Below are 21,004 nucleotides of genomic sequence, written 5' to 3'. Positions count from 1 at the left end.
GGACCGAAGCAGCCACCAACGTAGGTCCCGACGGCAAATTTCCGTAATCTGGACCAAACGGTTCAAGGGGAGATCCTGAAAGGACCATTGAACCGACAGTAGCCATTGCAGCACCCGCATGTGCAGCCTGGCTAAGGGGGACTAGTAGAATAGTCGAGGCCATCGTGCCCAGTCTGGCCTGAACTCGTGATCTGGGCAACAAGGTTTGAACTTGAGACTGCAGGACCTGAATCCTTTCTACCGGCAAGAATGCCCGCATTCTTCTTGTGTCTAACTCTGCACCTATAAAGGTAATACGCTGAGACGGCTGCAGCACAGATTTTCCCCAATTGAACGTGATTCCTAGTGAATGACCCAAACTGACTGTGGTCATAAGTGCCTGAACTAATAGATGCTTGGTGGTGGCAGTAAGGAGCCAGTCGTCTAGATAGGGAAACACTTGGAATCCTAGACTTCTCAAGTGAGCTGTCACTACTGCCAGACACTTGGTGAACACCCTGGGGGCTGTGGTGAGACCAAAGGGCAGTGCTCGGAACTGGAAATGACTGGTTCCCAGGCATAAGCGTAAGTGACTCCTGGACTCTTGACTTATCAGGATGTGATAGTAAGCGTCCTTGAGATCTATGGAGCACATCCAGACATCCTTCTCCAATAACGGGAGAATGGACTGAAGAGTGACCATTCGGAATTTGGATTTTTTTACAAAGCGATTCAATGATTTGAGGTCCAAAATGGGCCTCAAGTCCCCTGTCTTTTTTGGCACCAAAAATAGACTTGAGTAAGTTCCTGATCCGATCTGGTCGGCGGGGACAGGCTGGATGACTCCTTTTCTTTGCAGCTTTGAGACCTCGACCGCTGCTTGATCCCGCTGACTGAGTGGCACATCCGGGATTTTCCTGATAGGAAGAGGGGGCTTGATGAAAGGGATGAGATAGCCTCCGGTTATGGTTCGGAGCACCCACTGATCCTTGGTGATAGATTCCCAAGCCTGTGGGTGTTCCGCAAAGCGACCCCCGACTGGCTTCGGAGATGCGCAGTCGGGCCACGTCTCAGGGACGGTGAACGTAGGATGGACCACGAAAGGAATCGCGGTCTCCAGAGTTGTGGGGGCCTCTGCCGCCTCTGGGGCGGCGTCTTCCAGAACTCCCACCCCCCCGCCTCTAGAGGGGGAATCACTCGGTGGAGTAGGGAAAGACCTTTGAGATTTTCTGAACCACATTTTCCCTCCTCTCTGGGCCTTGGGGTAAGGTCTAGAGGGAGCAGAAAAACGGGCCCCCACGGCAGTCAAGGTCTTGCCCTCCTGCTCGCATCGAGTCAGTGTGTCCTTCACCTTGGGTCCAAACAGGAAGGACCCATCAAAGGGGGCGTCGGTGAAGGAGGACTTAAAGGCCTCCGCAAAGGGACACAAGTGTAACCAGGTGTGTCTTCTAAGAGCCACGCCTGTTCCCGCTGCTCTACTAGCCCCTTCGGCCGCATATGAGATGAGCCTCATGGACGAGTTGACTATCGAAGATAGGGTAGTCATCTGGGCGCCAACAGTTTGGGCTAACGCCTCAGGAAGATTACCCATAAGAGACTCACCTAACTCTTTGAGAAGGTCCCTTTGGAACCTGGTAAAATGACAAAGATAATTCAGCGACTGCAGGGTAAAGGCCGCTGAAGAAAGGGTATGCTTCCCGTACCTATCCATGCTCCTGGAATCCTTATTAGGAGGGTGAATAGACGTTGAAGCCTCTGCCATGTCCTGCTGAGTGGCAGATGCCACCACCATCACATCTACTGCAACTCCTTTGGTCAAAAATTCCTTTTGAGGAGGGGCTGAGAGGAACTTGTTAGGCCTGACGGGCACCAGTTCCACAGACTCAGGGTGTTCCCACACCCTTCGAGAAACTAAATCTAGCAATTCATCGAAGGGTGGAGACACCCAGGAGGCGGAGGGCTGGGCCCCAAAAGCCTTGAGGAAGACTGACTCCTCTGCGGAAGGGGTTTTGGACTGCCAATCGCCTCTCTGTCTCAGGATCTCGAGGATATCGGAGAATGAGACGTCATCCGAGGACGATTTTGGGGACCTCTCTGCATCATCGAGGTCAGTATCTGATGTGATAGACTCATCCTGGGAGTCAATGTGCTTCCTCTTGCACAATTTTTTCCTTGGAGGTTCATCTGAAGCGGATTCAGAAGGACCTCCCGGGAGAAGGGAACCCCCCAAGGAGGTATCCTCAGACCCTGGGGCCCCGCTGTCGTGGGAATGAAGCACACCAGAAGCACCAGTTCCCAAGTCTAGGGACGGTGAGGTAGAGACTTGCTGAGCCGGCAAGGACATGGCCAGCGCACTCCTCATGGCCTCAAAAGCATGACCTCCAGACTCTACGGAGGACACCGGCTGAGAGACCATGACGGTACCGGGAATCCCTGCGGCCGACGCTCCGAGGGGGAGACTAGGCACCGAAGCTACCAGTTCCAAAGTGTTCCCCTCAGCTCCAACCGAGGAAGTCCTGGTACCGAACCCTGACGCTGAGGACAGGGTAGGAATGATGGTCGGAACTGAGAGGCTCCAAGGGAGTCTCGGTTCCGACTGGACGACTCTGCTCCGCTCCACCATCACCGACTCCAACAGTGTCGAGGAGGTTGGAGGAGGAATAGAGTGCGTCGAAATGGGGGCAGGCTCCGGAGCCGAGTGGGCTGGAGCAGAGACCATTTTTGCAAAAACCGGGGACTGGAAAAGCCTCTGGATAACTCTGTCCAAATCTGAGTCCGACAACCTGGAGGATTTAGAGGAAATAGATGGGGGCCGAGACGACTTCTCTCTTGGCTCTGATAGACCAGGGGACCGGCTGCGAAACGGCTCCAACACCATCGGCACCGGATCCGGAACCGTATGAACAAGTATCGGCGCCGAAGGGGACTTCGGGGCTGAGGGAGGAGAGTCTGAGCTGCACACCTCCAACGGCTCCAAGACCAAAGGAGCCGAAGCAGGTGATTCGCCTCTCGATCCCCCAACCTGCGGCTCTGACACTAATGGAGCCGAGGAAAGAGGTATCGAGGCAGACCCTTCCACCCGAGGCTCCGAAGCCATTGGAGCCGAGGAAGAAGAGGTCGACCTGTGCTTCTTGGAAGTCGGTTCCGACGGACTGGTCGGAGCCGGCGACCTTTTCTTTTTAGAAGCTGGAGAGGAAGGAGAAGCCAAAGCTTCCTCAAAGGAGGGCTTAATAAGGCCCTTAAGGATCAATTTATTTTTACATTCTTGAAGGACCCTAGAGGAAAAAGCATGACAAACACTACATGTTTCCTGTAAATGTTTCGGTCCTAAACAATATACACAAACAGCAAGGCTATCGGTAATGGACATTTTGTAGTTACACTTGGTGCACTTTTTAAAACCAGACTTCTACTCTTTCGACATCCTGTCACACCACTGTTTTACCACAATGAAAAAACAACCTTAAGTAGGGCACGAGCCCTTTGACTCAAACGGGACTGGCCCGAGATACAGCACACAAAACGGGCAGAAGCCCTCTAACTTAAATGGGCTTAACCCGATAAAACAGAACTTACAGTAAGACAAATTCAGCACACTCACACACAAATAAGGGCAAGGGCCCTCTAACTTAAAGGGGCCTTGTCTGGTAAATAGAAAAAAATTGCAATCATACCAAAAAGGTTTACACACACATGTAAAGCTGTTAAAACAGCTGTTTAAGTTTATGAAGAAACCTCTAGGTCAAAAGACCAAAAAGTAACCAAAAACTACTTAGCTCCAGCCAAGTCGAGACCACGTCTAACTTGAAAAGTGGCAAACGAGATCTGGGGAAGCAGGCGTGGTGCATTCTGGGATAAGGGGTAGCCCAGCCAATTAGAGACTTTGTTCTACTATATAGTGGCAGAGTCGGACATCAGTTATGAATGTAGGCGAGATAGGATCCCATTACATCTAACAGTTAAGGATAAGAAGGGATGGGATAAAAATGGCTATATATAACCAATCTACAGGAAAGTCCCCAGGAATAGATGCTATTATTCCTGTGGAAGTGTGGGAGGGAAAATATGGATAAAGATCTGGAAGGTTTTGCTTAACAGTATTTTAAGAAGAGGAGAAGTACCAGCATCCTGGTGGTAATGGTAATACCTAAAGAGAGTAAAGATTTATTGGATCCAGATTCATACAGGCCCATTTCAATACTAAACCATGATTATAAAGTGCTTATGTCTATAATGGCTAAAAGAATGGCAAAAGTGACACCAAAACTGATAGATATGGATGAGTGTGGTTTTGTGGAGGGGACGCAAACATTTGACAATATTAACAGAACAATGATGATCCAGAGGGAGGCACAATGTAAGAAAGTGCCACTTTTACCAGTGGATCTTGCAGAGAAAGCATTTGACAGAGTAGACTGGGACTTCATGAGCAGGGCAATGGAAGCATTTGCTTTCCCTGATAAAATTATAAGGTTGATTAGAAGACTGCCACCATCTGTGTGAAGTTAGCAAGCAACATTTCCAGTTTTTTTTTTTTTTTTGTTTACTTCAAGTAGACAGTGTGAACCACTAGTATATGACAAGTCGCAGTTTTGTGGTCTTTCCTCTGGACAGTATAAGAAATATTGGAGTAGTTCTTGGCTGATAATTTGAACAACACTTTCTAGATTTTTACACATTTAAATGCAAGACTCTGTCGGGTGAGGCAGGATTTCTGGACTGGGATCCAGTATTCAGGACAGATGCAGTACAAGGCCACAAGAAGGGAAATAAAACCTGACAAGGCCAGAATGGTGCAATGAGGATAACTATGTTCTTCAACCAGTATGTTCTCTTTATAAATTTTGGGATTAGAGGTAGTGGGGGTGAGCACAGAGAAGACTGTAGGTAAAATCATGGACTCCTCCTTTGGAGGGATCAGGGCAAATATCCCGCTACATTTATTGTTGAGGGAAGAAGCGAAAAGCTTGCAGCATGGCTGGCCCCATCGATGGAAATGGAAAATTCTCTCCACCACTTTGACACTGAGAGACCACTCGTGAGGCATCAGAATGGACCTGCTTAGTTTGTCTAGCTTCCCCAAGGACGAGTGAGCTGATACTGACTGTTCAGTCCCATCCTCTCTCTCTGCAGCCCCACCAGCAGTCATGTACCAAACTGAACACAGGTCATCTGGAGAGCAAGTAAGGGCTTTATCCCCCTGTGCCACAAGGCCACTTCTGCCTTCTATATCTTAAGTGGCAAAAATGTATTACACTGCAAATTCTCAGACTATTACCCAAAAAATGAAAAGGCTTACCTGCTTTCTTGCTGGAAGCTGAATCCTCAGGTATAGTTAAGGACAAAGAAACAGCAGAGTGGGATAAGGATGAAGGTCTTTGATGCTTATGTGTACTTCTCTGATGCTGCTGTGATTTGTTGTGCTGAGGTTTCTGTGAGGAATGACTTGTTTCAGGCTTATGCTCCAGCTCCTGCTCCAAGTCATCAATTTCATACTCTTCAGCTGTAAAAGTAGGCTAATGTTACTGCAAGAATACAAACTGTAAAAGACAAGCTCTACAGCTCCTGATACAGTAATGTGCTCAAGATACTAGCTCTCTTCTCCTACCTACTAGAATAATCTTCACTGTAAAATGTTGCATCCATTTTCACTTACCCAAAGAGTTAATCTGCAGAATGTCATCATCAATGGTTAAAATTACCATAGGTTTCCTTAAAATCTTCTAGACAGTATTAGGATAAAGTGTTTGCTTGCCTTTTGGACTTTGTTTTTTGTGGACCACTGGATGTAGGCTTGTTTGTGGTGTTTGCTGTCATTTTTCATATGTGCTTTAGGTGACTGCTGAGGATAGCTGTTACCATTAAACTGTTTAAGATGTCTTTCAGGTTTGGGAAGCATTTTTTTAAGTGCCTCAGCATAAGAAAGTCTGTGTGTGTAGTATGTGACAGATGTACATACATAACTTCCTTGGAGGCTAAAATCTTGCTTACTTACAAGATTTGACGATCACACGCACTACAGCCTACATACATACTGCTCACCACACAGAGACCTTCTTAGGCACTTAAAAGAAACCTACCCAAAACTCAAAGACCTCCTAAGCCATCCAATGGTAACACCTATGTTCAGCAGTCACTAAAACATGTATGAAAAACACCTACTACCACACAACCCTACAACCCAATGGTCCCCATAAAACAAAGCTCATAAGGCAAGCAAACACTACACCTAATACTCTTGTCATAGGTAATTCTACTGTACGACATACAGATGCCCCTCTCAGCAGGCTGGACAGAGAGTTTGAATCTGTAATATCATGCATGCAAGTCACTGCTCCACACGTACTAAAATGAAGCTATCATAGTCCAAGTGAGTGTAAATAACCTGACATGCAAGGAGATATTATGGCTCTCTCCAAATGGGTGTCACAGACAGGTTATGTACCTTGCACTGAGCAGCATTCTACCTTCACCTAGGATTATGTCACAGTATGAACTGAAAATTATTGATTTTAACAAACTGGCTTAGTTTATTGTGTCACACCAAGGGATCCAATACCTATCAGCAAGGGAGGACATGGCTAACAGACCACTTTGCTGTGCCAAGGAGGGTCTGCACCCATTCCCCTTGGGCTTTCATTTACTAGCTAAAGCACTACTCACCCTTTTAAGCCTTTTTTAAGCAATGTCAAAATGACAAAACTGCCAACACAAAAAAAAAATTTAAAGCAATTTTAAAGTGCTACTGCTCAATGCTAGCAGTTTAAACAAAAAACTCCACACCTTACAAGCTCTCCCCACTCTGGAGAATGTAGACATTTTTTGCTGTTAGAAACTTGGTTTAAAGCCACAGAAAGTACTCCAGCAGTGGAAGGTTGCAGTGCCTTCCACATATTGAGACCACAACATAGACGTGGGCTAAAGGTGGAGGTGTCATAATTTCTGTTAGCAACAAATACAACTCCTGGTTAGTTAATCAGGTTAATCTTGAGTTCATCCATGCCGAGGTCTCCATTGAGAAGGCTCCATACCATGTCCTGGCCAGGTACAGGTCATCCTCCATGACCAACAAAGCTCACAACTTGTAAATGGACCTACTAGAGGCACTCAACATCCAACCGAATACGCTACTCATGAGAGACTAACTACCCCTCTATAGACTGAGAAACACACAGTGTCTCAACCTCACAAACACAGTGTTTCCTGGAGTTTTTCAGCACAAATACCCTGGACCAGGTTGCATGCACTCCAAACAGGGGACCAAACATACTAGGCTGGAGACTCACCAACATAGGAGAGCATGATGCAAACAAATGATTGATGCCAGAGCTACGGATTAAAACTCATCGTGAAGAAAAGCATTACAGTGCCTTTTGGGAAGTCATCCAATCCAGCTAATTACTCCACTGATAAAACACCCTTAAGAGTGGACACTGTAGTTAGGGATTTGGGAATTATGTAAATAGTAATTTGGCCATCAACCAACATGTAGCCAAGAAAATCATTCTATGTCTCCCAACTCATAAGCAAGGACATGGCATCCAAATCAAAGGAATTTATAATACCACTCTACTCAGCCCTTATCAGACCCATCACAGAATATACATCCTTTGGCATGTACCTAATCAGGCACCTGCAACAGCTGGGACATCCTTAAAGATTTCCTACAAGCAGAATCCAGGGTACGAATACCTTGTCCTAAACAGATTGCCTTAAGAAGGCCCTGTCTCTTTACTCAGTCTCTTACAGGTTACTGAGAGGTGATCATTGCCTGGTACATATGGCATTCTCAGATCCAGCTGTGATGGACCTCTTGTGCTTCCACAAAAAAAAAAAAAAAAAAACTAGATCTAAGAACCTGAACATTGCCTGAAACATAAATAGAACATGCTGGAGAGACCGTGTGTTTCAAAGGATCCCCAAACTATGGAACAAGCTCCCCATTGACATGAGCCAAAGTTCATCCCTGACCCTTTTCAAGAGGAACCTTTATCATTGGATAAAAAAAATCACAAGTTCACCTGCGGACTGACCTTCACATTTCTGAGGGACAGAGGCTGACAGTAAGTTAACTAATCCCACATTAACATACCCCTGCCCCCAATACAAGCATCAGCTACCTACCTCCTTACTAACATACCGCCACCATATAGGCATCCAATGTACTCGAGGACAAAATTGAGTGGTTTGCACGGCTATAAAGATCCTGGTGGTTTATGAATCTATGAGAATCTACTACAAGCAGTACTTTTTTGTATAGTTAAGTATCCCACAAGGGATCCAGTTATGCATCACTCAACAGGTAATACTCAACGGACATCAAATCAAAATAATGAGTTGTATATAGGAAGGCATTAAGTGGGCAAAAATTAAGCTGGCAAGAGTCTACCTGCATGGAGTATATGAGATCAAGTTCTAAAAGGTTATTTAAAGTACCAGTGAAGATTTCCTACCTATGATAAGGTCAACATCAAGCTCTTTTCCAAATGAAAGTACAGTTGTGAACACTTGCAATAAATGTAGATGTTTGAGTGTATTCACTTTTGCAGTCATCTCCTGTGGGTTATCCCCGCTGTGGTAGCCCTCAGCCAGCCCGAATACCAGAGTCAATGTTTTTCTGCGTCAGCTGCAGTCACCTGTAGTCTGACATCAGGTCGTCAGTGCTATAAAGCAAGGCAGCTGACATCATTACATCAGTTTTTCTTGCTTTATCCTGTCAGAAGCACAAGGAAATAAGGTAAAGTGGTCCTGGTGGCTAAAAGCCACCGTGGGAATCTTATGTCCCCCTAGGGAAAGAGGATATAAGGAGAATGGAGGGAGGGAAACCAGGACTGCAACAGTGAATACACTCAACCATCTACATTTATGGTAAGTGTACACAACTGGACTATGTTCTTCGTGTTTCACTGTTGTAGTCATCATCTGTAGGAGGATTCCGAAAGCTGAGGAGAGGGGTGGAAGGATAGGTCAGAGCCCTAGACATGGGTCAGCAAGCCCTGCAAACCTGCATGGCAAACCCTGCCCTAGACTTAGAAAAAAAAGAGATAGGTGGTAATGTTTTCTAAAGGTATGGACAGAGGTCCAGGTGGCAGTTTCCAAGATGTCCCTGGTGGGGGCTCCTCTGAGAAAGGCTGTGGAGGTGGAGGCTGCCCTAGTGGAATGGGTACGAATACACTTGGGGGGAGGTTCCCATGTAGTCTGTAGCAGAAATGGATACAGTGCTATATACATTTGGAAATAGTTTGCTTGGAAATGGTCTTCCACGCTGCCCCTGGGGCAAAGCTGACATGCAGCCGGTCTGTTTTTCTGAAGGGTTTAGTACAGTCCAGATAGTATCAGAGTTGTCTGTGCACATCTAGCGAGTGCAGAATTATTTCCCACTTGTTTTGAGGGATGGGAAAGAAGATGGGTAGGTGTATGGCCTGGTTGAGGGTCACATCAGATACCACCTTGGGCATAAAGGAGGGGTTAGTCCTCAGGGAGACCCTGTCTGCCTGGAAAATGATGAAGGGCTCAACACCCATGAGTGCCTAATGTTCTGAAACCCTTCTGGCTGAGGTGATGGCTAGTAGCAAGGCAGTCTTCCAGGAAAGGTATTTCAATTCTGTTGAAGCAGCAGGTTCGAAGGAGGTAAGGTTAGTTTTTCTAAAACATAATTCAGGTCCCAGGCTGGTGTGGCAGGCCTTCTGGGAGGTCTAATATTAGAAGCCTCTCTGAGGAATTGTTTAATCAAAGGATGAGTGAAGAGGGTAGGTCTAAATGTTTATGGGCTGAAATGGCTGAGGCATGGATTTTAATAGAAGAGAAGGAGAGGTCCCTTTTGAGTAACCCGGCTAAGTAATCCAAGATAAGAGGGATGGAAGGATGTGAGGTACTGGCCCTAGGAGCAGAATCTTTTCCATTTCCCTGCGTAAGATTTTCTGGTGCTGGGCCTTCTGGCCCCTGTGATAATGTCTACGACCTGTCTGATTAACAGGGACCCCTTGTTTGCTTTTAAAGTATTAGTAATGCTGAAAGACTGAGAGTCTACAAGTCTGGGTGCAGTATCTCCTCCCCCAACCGGGGTTAAGAGGTCTGAGATTAGGGGAAGCTGCTTGGGGGACTATAAAGTCAGGCTACGCAGTAAGGGGTACCAATGCTGTCTGGGACAGTCTGGAGCAATGAGGATGGCCTTTGGTCTCTCCTCCCTTATTTTGATCAGTACCTTGAGAATAAGAGGCAGAGGAAGGAACGGGTACACAAAGAGGGAGTTCCAGGGGAAGGTCAAGGCATCCACCTTCTATGCTAGAAGATGATACTCCCTGGTACAGAATTTTTGCAGGTGGTGGTTGAGGCGCGAAGCAAAGAGATCCACCTCCCCCACTCCTGAGTGATTTGCAGAAAAATTTTCCTGTGGAGCTGCCATTCGTGGGGGTCCAGTGAGTTTCTACTTAGCTGGTCTGCCAGGGTGTTGTTGACCCCTGGTACGTACGTATTGGGCAATTAGGTGTAGACCCATGGAGGTGTCTGTCAGTCAGAGGTTCATGGCTAGCCTCCACATAGGGTAAGATTGCCCCCCCCCCCCCCCCATTTGTTGATATTCCACATAACTGTGGTGTGGTCTGTTTTTATAAGGACTCCTGGCCTGAGATGGGATTTGAAGGATGTCAGAGCCTTTTGTACTGCTATCATTTCTTTCTGACTGATGTGTAATGGAAGGTGCTGGGCATCCCAAAGACCTTGGGTGCACCTGCCTGCTAGGTGAGCGCCCCAAGCAATGTGTGAGACGTTGCTGGTGATGGTCTGGCTGGTAGGGTGGAAGATGACGGGAAGACCATTGTTCTAAGCACAGGCCCCTGTCCACCAAAGAAACTCGGCCCTTATACATGGGATCAGGGGGAGAGAGGTCTCTAGAGATGGAGTGTGTTGACATCAATGGTTCTTTAGATACCACTGAAGTTTTCTCATGTGAAGCCTGGCCAGAGGAATTAGAAGGATGCAAGATGCCATGTACCCCAGGGCTTGCAGGAACTTCCTCGCAGTGAGGTGACTTCTGGAAGTCAGCTGGGTAAAGTAGAGCGGCAGGAAGCTCTGCTTTTCTGGGGACAGGAAGGCCATTTGGGATGCTGTGTCTATCAGTGCTTCCAAGAAAATGATCTTCCTGGAGGATGTTTGCTTTGATTTTTTCTCGTTGATGGTGAACCCTAGGGAAGTTAGGAGGGATTTGACAAAGAGAAGGTCCTGGAGCAGCTTTCTGTGCACTCTGCCTGAATGAGGCAGTCGTCCAGGTACGGGTAAATCTGTATATTTCTCTGTCTGCAAAATGCTATGGCTGGGGCCAAGCATTTGGTGAATACTCTGGATGCAGTAGATAAGCCAAAGGGCAGCACAGAGAACTGAAAGTGTTGTGATCCTGCTTTGAAGCACAAATAATTCCTGCAGGATTCTCTTATGGGGATGTGGAGGTAGGCATCTTTTAAGTCTAGGGTCACTAGCCAGGCATATTTTGTCAGCATAGGCAGCAGCTGCTGCAAAGTTAGCATTTTGAATCTGGGGACCACTAGGGAGGTGTTCAGAATGGACAGAGCCAGGATGGGGCGCCAAGTCCCCTCTTTTCTGGTAACAAGGAATAGTCTGGAATAAAAGCCTTTGCCTGTTTTGGAAGGACTAGTGCTTAGAGGGAAAGTTCCTGCTGAACCTGAGAGGTTGAACTGGAAAGAAATCTTTTACTCTTTGCATAGATTTTGCTTTGTCTTCCATATAACAAACCAATACAGGCAAATAACACATAAATACATGAAAACATACTCGGAGGCTCTAAATAAAAATCTGCAAAAGCAACAGATACCTCCAAAGCACACATCCAAGCAACCTCCACAACCCATCACAAACCATGAAAAATATACTTCACATAATCAGTGTGCCACGCAATCACAGCTCTTAAAGCAAAATAACATACCCAACACTAGTAATAGGTGATTCTATAGTCAGGCACACTGATGTCCCACTAACTAGACTGGACAAGGAGAAGGTTACAGTTAGCTGCCTGTCGGGCGTCAGGATCCGCCACATAACACAAGCACTCAGGTCACTCCAGAACAAGTACAAATATGGCTCTGTCATTGTACATGTTGGTGTGAATGACCTGAGATGTACCTCCCTGGACTACATGAAAAGAGACATGGAAGAGCTGTCTGATCACTTAACCCAGGCAGGTATGACCCTGACCCTAATCTTGCCCTCACCAAGAATGATGCCATGGTATAAAGAAAAAAATGATCAACTTCAACAATTGGCTAAGTTTCTGGTGTCATTCAAAGGGGATCCAGTATCTGTCTGCCTGGGATGACATGCTCGACAAGCCATGTTGCTCCACAAGAGATGGCTTGCACCTGTCACCCTTAGGCTTTCGAATACTGGCAAAGGTTCTTGCCGCCTCCATAGTGCCTTTTTTAGGCAAGGCTCAAAAGACAAACCCACCACCGTAAATAGCACAAGTAACCAAAAACTGAGGGCAATGCTACTCAATGCCGGAAGTCTAAACCTCAAAATGCATGCACTCGAGGCACTCCTCAGTATGGAGAACATCAATATCTGTGCGGTAATAGAAACCTGGTTTAAGGATCCAAAAAGCACCCCTGCACTACCAGGCTATAACCCATACCATACCTTTCAGCCACAGAACCCGGACCGAAACACAAAAGGCGGGGGTGTATCCATATTCATCAAGGATACTCACACCTCCAGGTTAGTGGCGCAGCACAATGCATCAGAGATCATCCAAGTGCAACTAACAAAGTACAGTTTTGTACCCACCATAAATGTAGATGTTCGAGTGTTCAACCTGCTGCAGTCATCATACCTGGATTATCCTGCTGTCAGGCGGTCCCCGCAGTCGGCCCAAATTCCAAAGTTTTGGTCAGGCGTCGGTTGCTGTCGCTTCTTCCCTGACGTCAGTGCGTCAGGGGTATATAACAGGCATCCGACACCATTTTCTTCAGTTTTTTTTGCCCCAGATATCAGGTGACCCCAAAAGGTAGGCAAAAAAATATTTTATATATACATATATATATATATATATATAAATATATATATATATATATATATATATATATATATATATATATATATACACATATGGCTATATAAAAATAAATCAAAACCCTTAGGTACAAGCAAATACACCACAGAGATAGCATAGAATAAAGTGGCACAGATAAGTTCAGCTAGTTCAGAGGGGATGGAGGGAGGGTAACCTGGACTGCAGCAGGGTGAACACTCGAACATCTACATTTATGGTAGGTACAAAACTGTACTATGTTCATCGTGTTACCCTGCTGCAGTCATCACACTTGGGTTGAATCCCAAAGCTAAGGAGGGGAGGTGGAGTCAAACAGGGTTAAAAGAGGCTAGTAGGCCCTGCAAAACTGCAGTGGCAAAATCAGCTCTAGTCTTAGAGTAAAGAGGTAAGTGATGGTGTTTGGTGAAGGTGTGACTGAACTCCAAGTAGCAGCTTCCAGAATATCCTTGGTTGGCACTCCCCTGAGAAAGGCTGCTGATGTAGCTGTAGCCCTGGTGGAGTGGGACCTAATGTTAGTAGGTACTGGTTTCCCATGATGTGTGTAGCAGAAACGTATGCAATGTCCTATCCATTTAGAAATGGTCTGTTTTGAGATTGCTTTTCCTTGTGATCCTGTACAATAGGCTACAAAGAGCTGGTCAGTTTTTCTGAAAGCCTTAGTTTTATCCAAGTAGTAACGTAATTGCCTGTGAATGCCCAAAGAGTGCAGGAGTCTTTCTCCTTTGTTCTGTGGATTTGGGAAGAAGGTGGGCAAGTGAATGGTTTGGTTTAGGGCCACACTGGATACCACCTTTGGCATAAAGGAAGGATTAGTTTGTAGAGAAACTCTGTCTTGATGAAAAATGAGGAAAGGTTCCACTGCCATTAGTGCCTGTAGCTCCGAGACTCTTCTAGCTGAGGTTATTGCTAGAAGTAGGGCAGTTTTCCATGAAAGAAATTTTAAATCATTTGAAAAAGCTGGTTCAAAGGGCGGCAGTGTAAGCTTTTCCAGGACAAAGTTGAGATCCCAAGTAGGTGTTAGAGCTCTCCTTGGCGGTCTTAAGTTCTTAGCCCCTCTGAGGTACTGTCTTAGGAGTGGATGTGAAAATAAAGGAGGATCCGTGCTGTAATGAGCTGAAATTGCTGAGGCGTGGATCTTAATAGATGAAAAGGAAAGTCCTTTGTGTAAACTGCTTGGTGTAACTCATTCTAAGCCTTTTGGTTTAAACACTTGGGCTTCGGACCAGTTAGTTGTTTTGCACTGAGAGGGTTTGTGGTCTGCACTGTTGTGGCAGAACAGGTAAGCTTACATCCTTCTAGGTTGAGAACTGCTGATTGAGGGCTCAGTGTCTGTTATTCTAAAAGTGTATTAATTCTGGTTTAAGCACTTGGGCTTTCAAGCCAGTTATTTTACATTAAGAGGGTTCGTGGTCTGCACTCTTGTGGGAGGAGAGGCTGGACTCTGCCCTTCTGAGCTGGGAATTTCTGGTTAAAGGCTTATAGTGCATGCATATCTGAACTGTTTCTTACTGAAGTTGGTGCGCCTTGTTTGCTGTGGCATAGACTGGATTCGGGTCTGCTGGATCTAGCTTTGTTTGTGTAACTTGAGCACTAATCCAGACATTCTCTAAAGTATTCAATGGTATTTATTACTGCTTGGTTGTAACTTGATTAAAGTGTAGCTATCATTCAAGTCTTTTGGATTAAGCACTTGGGCTTCAGACCAGTTGTTTTACATTAGGAAGGTTTCTGGCAAGCACTGTGGTGGCAGGACAGGTAGCTTTCATCCTTCTAAGTTGGGAACTGCTGATTGAGAGCCCAGTGTCCAAGTGTATTAGTTCTGGTTTAGGCACTTGGGCTTCAGGCCAGTTATTTTACATTAAGAAGGTTCGTGGTCTGCACTCTTGTGGGAGAAGAGGCTGGACTCTGCCCTTCTGAGCTGGGAATTTCTGGTTAAAGGTTTATAGTGCCTTAATATTTGAACTGTATCTTACTGAAATTGGTTCACCTTGTTTGCTCTAGCATAGACTAGATCCAGGCCTGCTGAATCTAGCTTTGTTTATATGCTTGTTGTTTGTTTGCTTGTTATTTCCCTGGAAGCTAATTCCACCTAATACGCAACTTCTCAGCTTCTGTGGATCACTAGTGATATCTGCATTGCTTACTGTACTTATTTCCTTGTTTCACTTGAAAGAAAGTTACTGTTTGTCGTTTTTGCATTTAGTTACTTGTAACACATTGCACTCAAGTTACCTGGCACTTGCTCACTAAAGCAATTATATAAGTCAGCACTAAAAATTAAAAGCACTACACCCTCACTCCCCACTGGCCCTTGTTTTCAATTAAGGAATTCCCAATATTATTCTAGCATGTCCAAAGGTCAGTTGTCAATCTTCTCTCCGGTCCAGCTGGTGAATCTGGGAATCTTGAGGCAATGTTATAACTGCCTCATGTACACAGACAGCCCTCTCCTCCTCCCACATAACACAAATACTTACGAGAGATGCAGCTATTTAGCCAAACTGGAGGCTGAGCTCTCTCAACTCAGGACTGGCAAGACCAGACAGGAGGAGAAGGCAACTACACACACCACAAAACCAGCCTCACATAATGCTACCACTCCACTGAATCAAACACATAAACACACAAAGACATACTCTGAGGCTCTGAGTAAAAATTTACCTAAACAGCAGAGGCCTCCAAAGCAGACACCCAAACAACTGCTACCTCAAGACACCCAACAAGCAACACATAAACCACAAAAGCAGTGTGCAAAGCAGTCACAGCCCTTAAGGCCAAAACAACACCAAACATACTTGTCATAGGTGACTCCATAGTCAGACACACTGACGTCCCACTCACCAGGCTGAACAAGGAGAGGGTCACAGTAAGCTGCCTATCGCTAGAATCCGCCACATAACACAAGCACTCGGGTCACTCCACGGCAAGTACAAATATGACACAGTCATTGTCCATGCTGGTGTGAACGACCTGAGACGTACCTCCCTGGACTACATGAAAAGAGACATAGAGGAGCTCTCTGATTATGTAGCCCAGGCAGGTATGACCCTAACCCTGAGCAGTATCCTTCCTTCACCAAGAATGATGCCACAATATAGAGACAAGATGATCAGCTTTAACAACTGGCTTAATGTCTGGTGTCATTCAAAGGGGATCCAGTGTCTGTCTGCCTGGGATGACATGCTTGACAAGCCACGCTGCTTCGCAAGGGACGGCTTGCACCTGTCACCCCTGGGATTCCGGATATTGGCTAAAGCTCTTGCCACCCCCATAGTGCCTTTTTAGGCAAGGCTCAAATTCTAAACCTACCACCCTAGAAAACAAAATGGGAAGAAACTGAGGGTAATGCTGCTCAATGCCAGAAGTCTAAATCTCAAAATGCACGCACTCGAGGCCCTTCTCAGTATGGAGAACATCGATTTCTGTGCTGTAACTGAAACCTGGTTCAAGGCTCCTGAGAGCACCCCGGCACTATTAGGTTTTACCTCATATCATGCCCGCCCCAAAACCCGGACCACACCACAAAAGGAGGGGGTGTATCCATATTCATAAAGGATACCCACACCTCCAGGTTGGTGGCAACTCACGAAGCTTCGGAAACCATCCAGGTGCAACTAACCATAGGCAAAACTGCTCCACAAATTGTAGCATGCTACAGGCCACCCTCTCAAACTCAGGAACCCCACACAGCCTTCCTGAAGACATTGGAGGGTATAAATGTATCTCCAAACACCATCATATTGGGTGACTTCAACTACCTGAATATAGACTGGGAACATTACTCAAGCCCTAACTTTCTAGCCCAACGGTTCCTGGAGTTCATAAATTCAAATGCCATGGAACAGCTAGTCACTGTTCCCACGAGAGGAGAAAATATACTAGATCTCATTGTCACAAACATGGGGACAAAATGCTCCACACGAAGTATATCCCTCATTGGTGAGATCTGATCATAAACTAATCTCACTGGAAATCCACATCCCGCCCCACCCCAAACAAAAGACCATAGTGAAGAACTTCTCTAAAGCAAACTTCACATTACTCAAGACTGGTGTGGTATCCTTCAAGGCCCCTGAGCCAGTGGAAACCACAACCCAAGCTGGAAGCCCTTACAAATGCCTTCTATGAACACCTCCAGGACTGCATGGATCAGGCAATCCCAAATAAAACCAAGACTCTTTCCACAAAGGGCAAACGTCCAGTCTGGTGGACCCCAGCCATTAACAAACTTTACAATAAGAGGAGAAAGCTATTACATGATAGAACAAAATCCATAAAAGGGAAGTCACCCCTGATCATTATTAGTAAAAAAATACGAGCACTCATAAAATCAACTAAGGCCAGTTTTGAGAGAAAAATTGCCATGGATTCAAAGGACAATCATAAGGCCTTTTTCAGCTATGTTAGGAACCTGGGTGGAAACTCCCAGATATGCTCAGAATTAGTCCAAAATGATACAAAAAAATCACTGAACCCACAGACATTGCCAACCTACTGGCAGACAGGTTCAGTGCAAACTTCACCCCCCTCTCCCCCCCTAAAGGAGAGATAACTATCCCAGCCGAGTGTAGCCTCCCGGACATCTCAAATGCGCAGGTGAAAGCTGCTCTCTCTAAAGCTAAAAACACAGCATCAATGGGACCGGATGGTGTCCCCGGCTGTGTGCTACACGAGCTAAATGAGGAATTAAACCCACACATAAGGCAGCTGTTTAATCTCAGCCTTACCACAGGATACGTGCCCAAGGAGTGGCGACGGCAACTGTGGTCCCACTCCACAAAGGCGGCACCTCTACGGACCCTGGTAATTACCGCCCATAAGCTTAACAAGTCTAGTCTGCAAAGCTATGGAGAGGATCATAATGGAGCTCATAAACAAAGATATAGGGACTTGCAGACATTGGACCCGACCCAGTTTGGCTTTGTCAAGGGAAGATCATGCCTTTTGAACTTGGTCGACTTCTTCAAACAGTCACCAAGGCCATTGATGAGGAAAGGCAGTCCATACAGCCTACCTTGACCTTGCAAAGGCTTTCACACAATACCCCACTCGGGTATTGTAGAAAAACTTACCAGCTTAAATGTAAACCCATATGTCACAAGATGGGTTGCAAACTGGCTTAAGGACAGAACCCACAGGGTTAGAGTTGCTGGCGCTGTGTCAGACTCCAAGCCGGTCACAAGTGGTGTCCCACAGGGCTCGGTCCTTGGCCCCTATTGTTTGGCATCTACTTCTCAGAAGTACAGGCCAACATGGGAGGACTTTGGCTGACAAAGTTTGCAGACGACTGCAAACTGGGCCATAGTGGAAAGTGCATCGGACACGGATATCCTTCAGAAGGGACTCACGGAAACAGATAGCTGGTGCCAGAGCCATGGCCTGAAGTTAAACGCCAAAAATGTATAGTCATACCCTTCGGGAAAAACAAGGTAACCCCAAGCTACCATATAGGTGGCAATCCACTAAGCACAGAAGAGGTTATCAGGGACCTGGGGACCCAGGTTGACAGTGGCCTTTCTTTTGACACTCACATTGCTAAAGTGGTTAGAAAGACCTTCTACATTGCCCACCTGATCATGAAGGGATTCACATCCAGATCGAGTGAGGTCATTGTTCCCCTGTACTCTTCACTTATCAGACCAATGATCGAGTACAATGCCCCATTCGGGATGTATCTCACCCGACATCTGCAGCAATTGGAGAGACCCCAAAAGTTCCTCACCAAAAGGATAAAGGGACTCCAAAATCTGTCATATGCTGCCAGATTGAAGAAACTCCAGCTCTATTCAGTCGCATACCGTCTGCTCAGAGGTGACATGTGCCTGACATACAAGGCCATGTCCAACCCGCAATTAATGGACATGCTCCACCTCAAAAGATCCAAATCCACCAAAACCACTAGAGCAAGCGACTTAAACCTTAGCACGGATATAAATAGGACGTGCTGGAGGGATAGATTTATCACTCAGAGACTCGCTATGCTGTGGAATAAAATCCCGGTCCATGTGAGGCAGAGCACCTCGCTGACTCTGTTCAAGAGAAATCTAGACCTGTGGATGGGAGATCGTAGGTTTACCCTGGGAATCATCTCTGTGTCACTGCTGGACAGAGGCACAACAAACTAATGGGCACAGTATTTTTTCATATAAGGGGTGGCGTAAGCCACAAAAATTTGGGCTAGGCTTATAAATGCCTTAGGGCAGATAGCCTAGTATAAACCTATGAACCTATGAACATTTCAGTTAAATATTGTAGAATCTGAGGAATGTTCGGCTCCAGGGGATTTAGGTCTTTAGCCTGGTTCCAGGAGCAAAATCTTTTCCATTTGTCTGAATAGGTTTTCCTGGTGCTGGGCCTCCTGGCCTCCAGAATGACATCCATAACAGCTTTGGATAAAGGTGTTGGCTGGTTGTTTAGGTAATTTGCCATGCAGCCAGGTTTAAAGTCTTGAGCTGGCTGTGTAGAATCAGATTGTCTCGCTGGGTGAGCAGGTGAGGTATTTGTGGCAAAATCCATGGTGGGCCCTGGGCCATGGTCCTTAAAATTGGATACCAATGTTGGAGTGGCCAATCTGGTGCAACGAGAATCATTTGTGGCCTCTCTAATCTGACTTTCAGCAGTACCTTTGCTAGAAGAGGCAGTGGAGGGAAGGCATAGACTGTTAATGTTTTCCAACTGAATGAGAGAGCGTCCACTTTCCAAGCTAGTGGATGGAAGGTCCTTGTGCAAAATTTTTGAAGTTGGTGGTTGTGGGGGCTTGCAAAGAGATCTATGTCTGGGCGTCCCCATTTTTGAGCTATCATTGCAAATACTTGTGGATCTAGTTTCCATTCGTGTGGATCCATGATGTTTCTGCTTAGGTCGTCTGCCAATGTGTTTTGCTTTCCTGGCAGGAATTGTGCTTGTAACTGAACCTGGTAAGACAGTGCAGTGTTCCACAAGGTCATTGCTTGCTGGCATAGAGGGTAGGAATGTGTGCCCCCTTGCTTGTTTATGTACCACATAACTGTGGTGTTGTCTGTCCTTAGTAGTTGTCCTGGGTGTAGAAGGTCCTTGAAAGCTGTTAGGGCATTCTGCACTGCTAGCATTTCTTTTTGATTGATGTGCAGGTGTCTCTGATCTGCAGTCCATTTGCCCTGAATGCACTGTCCTGCCATGTGTGCTCCCCAGGCATAGTCCGATGCATCTGCTGTCATAGTTTGCCTGGCTGTGGGTAAGGTGAAAGGCTGACCCTTGTTGAGGTGACATGCCTGTGCCCACCATAGAAACTCCTGTTGAAGGCAGGGAATGAGTGGAATCATTGTTTCCAAGCTGTGGCTGTGCTGAGTCCATACGCTTTTCAGGTACCGTTGTAATTTCCTCATATGCAGTTTTGCAAATGGTATTAGTATAATGCAAGATGCCATGAATCCCAAGGCCTGTAGAATTTTTCTTGCAGGGAGTTGGGTCTTTGTTGCCATTATTTTGAAATATTGAATCCGCTGTTGTTGCTTGTCTGGCGTGAGATAAGCCATCTGGGCTGTTGTATTTAAGCTGGCACCCAGGAATATTATGTTTTGTGAGGGCACTACTTTTGATTTCTTTTCATTTACTGTGTACCCTAGGCAACTTAGAAGGTGCTTGACAAATGCCAGATGCTGTAAAAGAATGTCATTGCTTTCTTCTTGAATAAGACAGTCGTCCAGGTATGGGTATATTTGAATTCCTCTTTGTCTGTAGTATGCAATTACTGGTGCCAGGCATTTTGTGAAGACCCTGGGCACAGTAGATAAGCCAAAGGGCAGTGCAGAGAATTGATAATGTGTTGAACCTGCAATGAAGTGGAGGTATCTTCTGCAATTTTGTCTGATAGGGACATGCAGGTATGCCTCCTTGAGGTCCAAAGTGACTATCCAAGCATTTTTGCCCAGCATGGGAAGAAGCTGCTGAAGTGTTAGCATCTTGAATTTTGGTATTTGCAGATAG

The 21,004-nt window shown here is 46.0% G+C and overlaps 1 protein-coding gene across 1 annotated transcript in view; it reads right to left on the bottom strand.

Moving 5' to 3' along the window:
* The window catches only part of SPATS2 (spermatogenesis associated serine rich 2), a 1,115,118-nt gene that overhangs the window by 543,828 nt on the left and 550,286 nt on the right, over nucleotides 1–21,004 (bottom strand). Inside the window, exon 7 of the mRNA XM_044083679.1 lies at nucleotides 5,279–5,482. Within this exon, the coding sequence (XP_043939614.1) occupies nucleotides 5,279–5,482 (204 nt within the window). The remainder of the gene's footprint in view (nucleotides 1–5,278; nucleotides 5,483–21,004) is intronic.

Source organism: Protopterus annectens, chromosome 9.part0, assembly GCF_019279795.1.
Source record: "Protopterus annectens isolate FY-2018-M chromosome 9.part0, PAN1.0, whole genome shotgun sequence".
NCBI classification, from domain to species: domain Eukaryota; kingdom Metazoa; phylum Chordata; order Ceratodontiformes; family Protopteridae; genus Protopterus; species Protopterus annectens.
The sequence above is the reverse complement of the archived record's forward strand: the minus strand, read 5'-3'. Positions and strand labels throughout refer to the sequence as shown.